Consider the following 12,643-nt stretch of genomic DNA (forward strand, 5'->3'; position numbering starts at 1 on the left):
TAAAAAAGTAAATATTAATTTATTTTTTCAATCAAAACAAGTTTTCAGCAGAGGATTCTTCCACAGGTATGGGGTCTCCAAATCTAGCAATCTTGGTGGAGGAGTTCTCTAATTCCATTTGGACCTTTTTTCTAATATAAAATATAGGACAATCTCTGCTGGTACATAGAATTTCCTCATGCAGAGATCCCTGACACCTTTGGCATTCTACAATTAATATATTTATTTAACATGGTGATGAAACAAGTCAGTTATAAATGTACCGGTAAACAATTCGGCAAATCGATCTTCTAACATTCTGTGATTACATAATTCCTGTTGGAAAATAGCAGCCTCTTTTGGTTTACAATAGGAACAGACGGCTTCGTTTTCATATCCTTTTGGTAGTACTGACTTACAACCCATACATGTTTCTTTTTTTTGCGTGAAGGCAGCTAGAGCGCCAACTTTCGAGGTCACCATTGTCCTCGTTCTGGTATGTTCACCACCTAAATTACAACAGTTATATCCCTAGAGGTCTTGTGAGCAATAGAGAAGTATTAGTTGTATTGGTACGGTTGGAAAAGTAATTTCGATTTTAATTACTTAAAGTCATATACATTAACTTACTTTTACAAGGCCTTTTTGAATTTTACACCACCAAGACAGTTTCATAGAGTAAATCTACTCAAAATATTGTTCATCGTTTTTCTACAACGTTTAATCATATTTTTAGTAACATGGCGAAACAACAATGTTGGTTCCGAGATTTTTTCAAATGTATCAACCAGGCCAAGATGCATCTATCAAAACAAGTAACATTCCCCAAAAAGTAACTTCTCACATCATTTTTTCGTTTTTGACTTTCATAGCAGTCTCTGTACGGGTTAAATCACGAATTATAATAAGCCACAAATGCAGTCCTTTGGAGTTTTCAATTAATCACTGTGATATTTATTTTCTTTCCTTTTGTATATCATAGTTCAATCAAACGCTTTTCAAGTGTACGATCATCTCATAGGTAAGTTCTTTACATCCTTAAGCTGTATTTATATACTATAATATTTGTACTTTTTGCCTTCAATCCTTCTTAATTGTTTACTTTCTGAGCAGAATAGAACTAAAGGCGTTTCTGTCATTGACATAAATAATTCAAAATCAAATTCGACAACGGGAATTTGACATAACGGCATCCTCATTTGTTTCCACAAGAGTTTATGCTATGTCAACCAATATGCGGCAGTTGTCTGACTTACAACTCGTGGTAGATAAATATTTAAATTGTTGAATTTGACAATGTAAATATAAGTTAATGAAACCAATTAATATCAGAAAAAATACATACGTAATAATATAGATTCAGCATTATCGCCTAAAACAGGTTGGAATATTCGAACCAGAGGTTTTGATAATTGATTATCCAGATAATACTTCGAGTCAATCGGTATGTTATTTTCTAGAACGTAAATAGGATCCTGAAAAAAATCGGAGCGAATTACTTATCGACTCTACATTCTAGTTTATTTGACTAACCTCGGCCTTTTCGAAAGCTTTCGCGTTTTTCGAGGCGGCTGTGATAATATATGGAATACGGTCACCCAATTTCGGAGCATTTCCGGGATCTCTGGCTTTCATTTTTTTCGCTAATTCGACGTGAGCCTGCTTAGCTGCATAATCTTCCTTTGTCAGTTCCTTCGTTATAACCAGCTGAGATATATCAATGTTGTTTTGTAAAAGGTCCGATATAACCATTTTAGCATAATTAACTGCACCATCTGGGTCCCTAGATATATTTAATCATATAAAATAATTTTTAGAGCACTGCTGGTTCAAAATGTTGCATATTTAAGAATCATTTCAATGTTTCAGTAGGTTGTTTAGTGACCTGTGTGTCATTACATACAATTTTCTTAGTTTATATGTATTATTAGTATTGCCACTAAGAATAGATTACGTAAATGTTAGGAATTCAACAAATGACTATATGAACGAGAATATAATAAAACAATACAATAACGAAATCGTTAAAAAATCGGTTCATACAAGGTCAAATTGTAAGAGGGTTAAAGAAAGTTGGTTTAAATCCAAAACGTTGCTTGAAGTTAATCAATGAATATGTGTTAATTAATGGAAAGTTTAAAAAACCGATCGTGGTTTGATGAAGATGAATAGTTCCTCGATTTCTTCCTTTCCTTTCATTGAAACTATGTTGAATAAAAAGCAAAACTATTTTATCTACGTAACACACTTTTATGAAAGTGTAATAGACCTGATGAACTCTATAAGAAAGCTGAAGAGTGATATACTATGCGCAATATCGTGCGAATAGTTGCGGAAGTCGTCTGGACTTTGCTGTAATAAATGATCAATGTAAAACACGTTCTACTATCCTAAGGTGCCCCAACAGTGTTCCAGTATTAAAAAGAAGTCAAAATGGTGTTGTCATTTAGCCGAGCAACTTAAGTTTCAATTTAAATTCCCTTTGAACGACTGCAAGTTTTATTTATGTTAATATATACTATATAATTAACTCATTCAATTAAATTCAATAAGAAATCATAACAAAACTCGGCGAATGATGGAAGGTGTGATTGAAGCTAGAGGAGACAGAACACCTAACAAAAATATATTTCTATGTTAGTAAAAAATACCGCTGAACTTCGTATCCAATTTCCATTTGCTTACAGTATCTAATAATGAAAATGGTATTACCGTGCACAGGGTAACTTCTACATAACACATGGGCTGAAAACTCCCGGGCCTAACACAGAAAACGCGTTTTTTGTTTAAAATTGGCTCTATTCATCAATGTAATCTCTATCAAGAGCCAACCAAGCATTCCAGCGCCGCTCTAATATTTCAATGCCACTTTTGCGGAACGATTTATCTTTGGCATCAAAATAGACCTGACATCAGTTGTTGACCACTCAGATGATGATCGTTTTGATTCCATTTGAACGTCCGCTGTATTATCAGTGTCTCTACGACCACGTTTGAATCGGAAAACCAACGTTTTATTGTTGTATCTGATGGAGCGGAGTCCTTATAACACTTTTCAAGCCATTTCTTCGTTTTAATGATATTTTTTCCTATCAAGAAGCAGTGTAAAATTAAAATACGAAATTGTTTTTGATCAGCTGTTTTGAAAATAACAAAAATAGTGTCACTCTTACCACAATAACTACACAACTTATGAGTAGAATATCATGAAATTTTAACAGCTTTCTTTTGAAGGTTACTACTAACTGAAAAAGCGGTGGATGCAATAAAACTAGCGCCAGTTAGGCTCGGGACTTTTGAGCCCATGTGTTACATATAGCGATAAAATAAGAAAAAGGCAACATTTTAGCCAGCAATCTATAACAAGCATTGTTATTTTCATACCTATTAATCAATAGCTTTTGTAAACATGTATTAATAACATCCACAACCAATGTACAGTTGTCTCTCCTTACAGTTTCGATGCCCTTACAGTCCATTTTATCATATTTGTCGGGTCTAGTGAAATACAGACCGGCGTACCTCTTTTTGTTGATTAATAAATAAGGATAATAAACCTTTTCAAATTCTAACTTAATGGGGCTGATGAATTTGGTGCTGATCAAGCCGGCGGCCTCTTTGCCTAGCTCCATGCTTTTTTCTAGTGATTTTACTTTAAAATTCACCATGACCGAATCGGTGTCCCCGTATATGACTTTGGCATCGCTTTCGTATCCGTTCTGAACGGTATAGTGTTGTTCTACTTCTTGTTTGGTTTGTTCGATCATACTACGGCCGTAGGCAGTTACGCTCTGTAGAAAAAAGAAATATATAACAAACATGTAGAAACAAATAATATATATAGTCTATTCAAAATAACAGTGGACTCATGTCAGCAAGGTGTTTTGGAAACACAAGGCTGTCTGATACGTTAGAATCGAATCAGCTTACGAAAGTCGTCCGGTTGTCAAACGTCTGCAAAATTCTTCAAAATATTAGTTATAATACCAACAGGTTATAAATCGGCAAATTTTGAACGAAGTTTACTTCGAACAGGAAAGAGATAATGGAGGCCCCCTCTTGCGAGTAAAATTCGTTAAAGAAGTAAGCTTTTGTAATTGTTAAATATACATTTTCTGGGATATTTAATGAAAACATATTTTAACATGTTGCAGCTGCACAGAGTATTAGTATGAGAGATTTCAAAAAATGAAAAATATAATCTCGAATTCACTGTTTTACAGATATGGCAAATGTGTTAAGGATAATGCAGTAATTAAATATAGTTTTATCAAGAAACATGTATACAAGTATCAACTAAGGAGAAATACAGTGATATCAAAATATCTTTACAAGGAAACACTGTACCGAAGGACACAAGAATTAAGCGTAAAACGTAAATATGCTCTCCAATTAAAGTGAAATAAATATATTACTTGGATATACAATTGTTAATTAGGTGGATGAGGCCTCCAGGGGATACCACTATATAAAAAAAACGCTCCTAGAACAATAATTTATAGGTAGTATGGAAAACAGTTAAATGTAAATATAATAAAACACAACCCTAACCCTCAAACTATTAAGACTGTTTAATTAACTGTAGGTTTAAGTACTTGGATTATATATGATTAGATGTACTGTAATGTTAAAATAAATTATATTTGATACCAGTATTTTTGTTTAATTATTTTATTTAGACGTCATCAATTCACAGTTTTGCCTTTTACACCCAGTTTTCACATGGGTGTCCGAGTTGCCCGAGGAATTCTTCGATAAAGGCATCAAAAAAATTCCGGAAAGATGGACAAAACGCGTAACTAGTAAGTGGAAATACCCAAAGAACTGTAAATTTTTTCAATAGTAAATAAACGTGTCAGAGTATTTGTCTTGATCATATTTGAACCACCCTCGTAATTGTACTTACCCCTGAGATTTCCAAACATGGCAATTTTCCTACTTGAGCCCCAGTAAAACCATACACAGAATTTGCCGATATTTTGTACGCTAATTGTCGACCGTTCAACACTGCCTTTAGGACAGGATCCTTGGCCTCCTTTAACAACTCTTTCGTTTTCTTTCTTGCCGCTAGCAGATGTTTCAAAATATGCGGCAATAATCCAGGCCTAACTGATGATTTTACAAACATACAGTTCGCTGGTGTTGCGGTTACTTGATCATTGGTTAAACTATATTGTATATCAGTCTATGTATTCAAAGTATCATTATATTATAAACTACGAACTCACCCCAATCTATCTTTAACATTGTTTTTTAATAGCGTGGTGTAACATAAATTATGAGCGATCATGATACTGGGGTATAAAGAACTAAAGTCAAGGGTCGCAATAGGATCAGTATAATAACCGCGAATCGGTTCAATAACAGTTGCTCCTTCGTATTGTTCCTGTTCTGCGCCTCCTGGGCGTGTTGGCATGAAATATCCAGCTTGTCTGGCCTGAAAATCAACCCATATAAGCTACATCACACAAAACATCCAGGAACATAAAATTAATCCACTTCCCCATATAACAATATAAATAGGTGACCACTATTTAGAAAAAGAATAAGTAGAATATTTCTTTAAATTTGCCCGTAAAATAAACCGAGATATATATAGAAGAAATAGTAATAAAGATAAGAACCAAAGACTGACAAATACAAATAATCCGAAAAAAATATTATAATAATAACAAAAATGAAGATATTATATTATTACAGTAAAACATCTATGTGTGCCATGGAACAAACAGTTGTAGCTGACGTTTTGTGTGGAGCATATAGATGAATCCGCGTGTAAAAATAAGTGTAGTTAATTTACAGTTTGGTAAGAAAAACATATAATTGTAATTCAAACAAAAATGTTTTAATTTATTTATACCTACATGTCTTAATAGTTGTGCAACAACTTTTACTTGTTCTCCTTTAGTTAACAAACTTGTTATCGGTACACCTGTAACTCTGGCCATTTCTATGTCATTAGTAAAACTCAATACTGTATTTATTAGTTTTAATGGTAAATCTGCATCTTTCAAGCAATAAACAGCTAATCTAAATAATTTGAGGATTACAGTGCCATTTAGTTTAACATTATCAAACTGTATCATACCTTCTTCTAGTTTGTTCATCACCCCTTTGTAAATCACTAATAATACTGTAATGGACATCTTCCTTCTGTTCTCCTAAAATTTCTTGAGACACATTATTTAACGTATAAGATCTGAGTTTGAAATCCCTCTTAATAACTAACAGCATATCATAAGGCACTCTTCCTTCAAAGTTGATTGTTTTATAAACCCGTTTTCCAATTTTAGTTTGGGTTGTGGTCTCTTTAATTTGGGATCTAGTATAATTACAATTATTTTTATTCAATGAAAACTTGGGTTAATTACTTGCCTTATTTCCAATATACGTCCTAAAAAGTCAAAGTTCTTTACTTTAAGCACTTTAGCCCTTTCAATTAGGTAAGGAAAGTCAAAATTGTTTATGTTGTATCCTGTAAAAATATCTGGATCTGATTTTCTTACAAATTCAGCCCAAGCCCCTAACATTTCATCTTCATTCTCATAACAATAAACCTGTTAGAATAAAATATGTACATATACAAGGGAACTAAATTAATATATCAACTGTTACCTCTGCATTTCCAATAGGTGCACATGATTTTAAGCAAAATATGTTCCTTGCCATTACATCCTTTACACCATGTAATTGTATAACATTTGCTATTTGTATAACCGGATCAATTTGAGGCTCAGGAAAAACACCTTAAATGAATAAATGAAAAAAAAACTAAACCGAATATTATTGTTTACTACCTTTTCTACCAGCACACTCAATATCAAAACTGTGAATTCTGAACTGTGCTACATCACCCCATTCACCCTCAGGTGTATGGGCAACAAAATCCTCACATGAGACATCTATTTCGATCTGACACCTACTGGTCTTCCTCAAAGCTGTACTGTCCGTTCTTAAAAACCATTGTCCTGGTGGAATTTCAATCCAACAACAACCAAGAATATTTTTATCAACCATAAACCTATAAATAGTTTCTCAAAAATTAACATCTCCTAATGTTAAGACATACCTTGTTTCTATATCAACATTGCTTTCAAAAAACTCAAAATGATGTTCAGCCAAGGGCTCATATACTTTAATTGAACTTAGGAGTCTTTTTGTAGCAGGAACAAATCTATGTTGTGAAAATGTTATTTTGGCAAAGAGAGTATCTTCATCACCCATATATTCAACTAAACTTTTACCTTTTACCAGTTCAACAATCAAAACAGCATCTATAATATTAACTTTGTTGCTTTTGATGTCTTTTATCAGGGCTGTATTTAAATCAGTCTGAAATCAAGTTAAAATGATGAAATAATACAGAATTGATTTTAAAGCTTCTTACTTTAAACGGTTCTAACTCATCTGATGTAAATGTTGTTGGCATACTGACATACAAGTATGGTGAAAAACCATGTACATGACAACAAACGCTATTACCATTTTTTGTTATACCAAACATTCGTATGATGGGGAGCTGAAAAATTGTATTAAACCAACCATTTCATTTTATAATTTATTTAGATACCATAGTTTCATTTTGTGGTCCGGGCATACCAGGATATAATGGCCCAGTGTAATGATCCAATTCCAATTCTTGAAAAATGAAAGCATCTTTTCTGGAATCATATTTTGGTATTTGCGGTCTTTCATAAATGCTATTTGACCTATAGCATATACATTATGTTATTTTGGAAGAATATTACGAATATTATTATCACCTTACTTGAATTTTTTCATATAACTTTCATAATCATCCGATTTTCGTTTATTCATGTTTACTTCTATACGTTAATGTTTGAAAATGTATTAAAATAGGCGGTAAAAACGTAGGGTTAAGTTTACAAATATTTCTTCTTATTTTCGTCTTCTTTGACATTTCTATTTCAGTGGAAGAAATTTATGACGTATGACTGTTATTAGAGTTGCATATTATATTATTTTTGCATCTATTTAACTATGGCCGACATCTAGAGGGTGTTTGAATTAACATCTATTCTGTTTTGTCAGGATAACTGCAAACCTTAAGTTTATAAGGATATTTCTGGGTTATTTTTCTGTATTTAAGAAATTATTCATTTAATATACGACTTCATCACTTTGGTACTGACTCCACTAAGCGGTTTTAAATGCAGCATAAAGATAACTAGAATAATTAGGCTTCTAATAATTAGTTTAGTTATGTGAATAATTTTGCAATATATTTCATTTATAACACATTATACAATATATTGTATATTCTAGAAAAAAAAATACATTCATATTTTAAAACCAATGTATGTTACAACACTAAGAATAACACAACAATTTAATTATTATTGTTATAGACTTGTTAATGCATCACAAAATCTAAATATTCTAGATTATTTGTTGATTTTACTTGATCAATAGTAAATTTTAAAATGGATTATACATAGTGTAGGTCAAAAAAGGCAGCGTAATATATAGTCTATCCAAAGTAGAACTGAACATACGTTTCTTTGAGCACACAGATTTTACGCCTTTTAGTTTATTTATCTGTTTCTGACCGACTATTTATTTGGCGTTGGTATTTTCAACAAGAGTATACAGAAATATTATACAGCGATTTGAAATTTGTTAAAACAAGCGAAGCACCAAAACAACGTTTGGTGGTTTATGACTTCTTATTATCACTAATATTTTGAAGAATTTTGTTGACATTTGACGTTGACATTTGACAACCGAACGACTTCTGCGGGCCCATTTGTGTACATGTTTTAATGTATTGGACAGCATTGTATCACTTTTCAACTAGAATAAAATGAGAAAAAATTGTCTGGTATTAAAATTAATTTACAAACTGCAATAGGTAATACATTATAGTCTTTGATGACGTAAGTTCACTGCTACTTTGGATAAACTATAAAAAGATTCTAATATAAATAAAATTATAAAATAAAATTGTTATAAAATATAATTCATTTTAACGTTATAGCACATCTAATGCATATATTATCGAAGTACTTAAGCTACAGTCGACTAAACAGCCACAATAGCTTGTAGGTTAGAAAATTTCACAGACATTTGACAACCGAACGACTTCTGCAGGCTAATTGTATCTCTTATTAACTGGAATAAAATGAAAAGGCAAATATTGTCCAGTATTAAAACGAATTTACAAACTGCATTAGGCAATACGTTATACATTTTGATGACGTAAGTTCACTGCTACTTTGGATAGATTATAGGTAGTTTTGCGCATGTTTTCTTGATAGCTGGTAAATGGCAACGTCGTAAAGTCAGGCGGAAAGTGCCGAAGTTTGTCGAGGTCCCTCAGAATAGCTACTATGGATTGCCAAGGAAGTTTTGATGTTCTCTATAGCCCGAATCATATCCAAAACAAACTCTCTTAATGGTGTAAAGCTGGTTTCAAAGAATGTTTGTGTTTTAGTAGAGGACACATAAAATTCAGATACTCTACAGTGATTAGGATCTACAGGGAATTACAGTTTGATCAGAAAAGTGGTAAATGATCATTGATTATATCAGTAAATTAAAATAATCGAATGATATTAAAAAAAGCGAAAGTATTTTTACTTAATTACGTCTAATATTTAAATATTGAGAAATTTATGTGCATTTCAATAACAAAATTGCCATTATATCTAGCTGAATTACTAAGTAAACTAACTATCTGTATAGCATTTCTGCAGTGGGGCGTTATAAGAGAAAAAAAGCTGAGCTGGCGATTGTTTAACGCCTTTGAAAATCTCAACTATGTACAAGTAGCCTCTTCAACAACAAAGATGTTGCGGTCTTTGCATTTTCGTCCAGGGATTCATTTCAGTTTTTTCATTGTCTTAACGCGGTTAGAACGTACAGATCGTCCCCGAAAATCTTCTTGTTTAATGAGAAAATTCGTAGTTTTATAAATTGATAAGTTTAAATGTATTGGTAAGTATTATTTAATTTTTATTCTATTCTTTGTTATATAAGGTTGGGGAATAAGTAGAGTCGAGTTTCCCTAATATAGAAATTTAAAGTCGTATATCTTAAAATAAGTTTCTGTTCGTTAATCTCGCTAAAACTTGAGAGCGGCTGGACCGATTTGGATAATTTTTATTTTAGAATATTTATGAAAGTCTAGTGAAGGTTTATATGATGAGAAAATGTGGAATAATTGCGTCGAAAAAAGTGAAAACATCAATTTTGTTGTTCTATACAAAGTGTCACTATCACTGTCATCACAGTAGAAATATAACGTCATATTTTAATTGTGGTCGAGTAAGCATCTACTAAAAATAGAGTTGAATATAACATACTTTGTATTTTTTAATTCATTACACCTTACTTTAACAGGTTAATTGAAAAGACCCAACTTGACATATAGGTGGCGCTACTAGAATTAAATCCATATGTTCTTTAGTTAGCCCTAAGCCTCAAAAGAAACGTGTATAAATTTGATATCTGTTGCATCATTAGTTTGTGAATTAACGCATTTTGAGTGAAGCAACTTTTGTTATTGTGAAAAATCGATAAAAAGGAATTTCGCGTGTTGATAAAATATTGCTTGTTGAAGGGAAAAAATACAGTAAAAGCAAAAACCTGGTTTGATGCCGAGTTTCCGGACACTGCCTCAGGAAAATCAACCAACAAGAATTGGTATGCTAAGTTTAGACGTAGTGAAATAAGCACCGAAGACGGCGAACGTTTAAAAAATCCATAAAATGATTTTGAATGATCGTTTGGCTTTAGCTCAAGTTGAGATTATCTTCCAACTAACCAGTACAGTTGCTTTACTTTGAGTCTAATTTACTCTGCTTTTTGTCTAACATGATGTTTCCATTTCATGCCTACTGTCGAGATGGATGTCAAAGTATTTTTTTGAGTTTTTTTAAGTTTGATGCATCGACATCCGTCAAGTGATATAATTAGTTTTCTGTAATTTCGCCACAACGCAAAATTAACATGGACAGATTTGGAGCTATTAAGCTGCATTTTCCAGTCTCTAGTCAATTTGTAGACCTTGTTGACTGCTACCCGTACTTTTTCTAGAGCTTTAGGTAGTTTATGTTCCAAGTACTATTTCTTCTGTTGTGGGGATATCAGCAATATAGAGCAGATACTGGAATGATTCGAACTCCAGCCGAAATATGTTTAAGTGTTGAGAATGTCCTTTCAGCAGTAATTTCGAATGCCATACCCGATCAAAATTTTGTAAGACGTCCCGGAAGAGACAGGGCAGTATTTCTTTTCTTCGAATGCCTATTCAACAATCGCTGTTACTAAGTGCACTTGATCGATTGTCGAGTGGTGATTTCGAAATCCATACTGGAAATTTAACATTCCTATAAATGGTTTAATACTTGTAAGATCTGACATATTCTGCGGTTTTATCACAACGTTAAGACGTGCTTCAGTCTTAAACAGGCATTGAATATGTATGGCAATATGATAATTGCATTGTTGTGGTAGCTCTTTAATAGCCCAGGTGAAATATATATATATATATATATATATATATATATATATATATATATATATATATATATATATATATATATATATATATATATCAAGTGTATTCTATGCCCTAAATATAAATTTACATACGTGCCCAAGAATGGTCGTTAACTCAGAACTACTCCACAGAATTGGATAATTATTTTTTTGTTGTGTTCGTTATTGCCAGTTTGTACAAAAAAAAAACTGAAAAACTTACGGAAAGTGTTTTACACTTGGGTTCCATAATATGACGAAAATGATCTAGAAGACAGTTTTAGTGAATACATTGATGAAAAATATCGGTACCTAAACCAGATAGGATAGAGGTTGGAAACCCATTTCCCTGATTGGTAAAAACGAGACCCTAAAATACAACAAAAACAAACAAAAAACGAAATTTAAAAAACCCGGTACCAAAAATACCCCGACATTTATTTATGAAATGCATGACATTCTGCGTAATTTACATACATTCCGACATGTTATTAATTTGAACGAATAAATATAGGAAATAAGAGGGAACTGGATAGGGTGTTCGAAATACCGCATTTCGACCGAATTTCATGTGAATATACGTCAGTGCGATCAAGTGGGAACGTATTGACGGTATATTTGTGGTCGATGACATTCCGAATTGTTTGAAAAGCTTTAAAACGCTATATAAACAGCAGCGTAAATATTCATGTCCAGGTAGTTTTTTAATATCGATATCTGATTGGAAATAATACGATAATACAGCATGTTCAATAATACTATTAGGAACCTGCCAACTGAATGGATGACGCTAAAACGTCGTAACATTGTGCTCACTTTTTCCTCATAAAGGCAGGTAAAATTTTCGCTAAGCCGATTAATATACAGATTTATAGTCTATCCAATAAAATAGCCAATGCACGTTATCAAAATGTATGATGTTAGCACGTCGCAATGTTGCCACATTAACTTCGATATTTGCCGGTTTATAATCTCTCTAGCGATCTTTCAAAACCCAGGACGTGAAATAAAATTATATTTAATAAATCAATATAAAATAATCTAACATCTTAAATAAATAAACAGAGGTCAAAATAAATGATATAAGAACTACTTACCCAATAATTTTTTTTATAACATCTTTATTAGACACGCTTAGTACAACCTTAATTATTATTATTAT

The 12,643-nt window shown here is 32.3% G+C and overlaps 2 protein-coding genes across 2 annotated transcripts in view; one reads left to right on the forward strand and one right to left on the reverse strand.

Moving 5' to 3' along the window:
- Positions 1-3: 3 nt before the first annotated feature.
- PolD1 (DNA polymerase delta 1, catalytic subunit) lies at positions 4-7,888 on the reverse strand. The gene is made up of 16 exons (XM_076418223.1): positions 7,748-7,888; positions 7,550-7,688; positions 7,367-7,498; positions 7,049-7,311; positions 6,777-7,000; positions 6,595-6,725; positions 6,355-6,536; positions 6,068-6,301; positions 5,844-6,009; positions 5,208-5,416; positions 4,886-5,147; positions 3,364-3,770; positions 1,513-1,762; positions 1,325-1,454; positions 264-488; positions 4-207 (listed from the first exon to the last, which is right to left on the reverse strand). The coding sequence occupies exons 1-16, from the start codon at positions 7,795-7,797 to the stop codon at positions 32-34; spliced, it is 3,180 nt and encodes a 1,059-aa protein (XP_076274338.1). The 5' UTR covers positions 7,798-7,888; the 3' UTR covers positions 4-31.
- A 1,927-nt stretch (positions 7,889-9,815) lies between these two features.
- Positions 9,816-12,643, forward strand: part of GABA-B-R3 (gamma-aminobutyric acid type B receptor subunit 3) — a 71,548-nt gene continuing 68,720 nt past the window's right edge. The window contains exon 1 of the mRNA XM_076418224.1: positions 9,816-9,936. The gene's annotated coding sequence lies outside the window, so the exon portion shown is untranslated. The remainder of the gene's footprint in view (positions 9,937-12,643) is intronic.

Source organism: Rhynchophorus ferrugineus, unplaced genomic scaffold (genome assembly GCF_030347505.1).
Source record: "Rhynchophorus ferrugineus isolate W39M unplaced genomic scaffold, kcgeb_rfMv2 rfM11, whole genome shotgun sequence".
In the NCBI taxonomy this organism is placed as follows: Eukaryota; Metazoa; Arthropoda; class Insecta; order Coleoptera; family Curculionidae; genus Rhynchophorus; species Rhynchophorus ferrugineus.

Coding starts and splice junctions, on each gene's coding strand:
- PolD1 (XM_076418223.1), bottom strand. CDS start 7,797: ATGAATAAACGAAAATCGGATGATTATGAAAGTTATATGAAAAAATTC. Junction 6,537..6,594: donor CACCTATTGGAAATGCAGAG/GTAACAGTTGAT, acceptor TTATTCTAACAG/GTTTATTGTTATGAGAATGA. Junction 5,417..5,843: donor TTGCACAACTATTAAGACAT/GTAGGTATAAAT, acceptor GTTGATTTTCAG/GCCAGACAAGCTGGATATTT.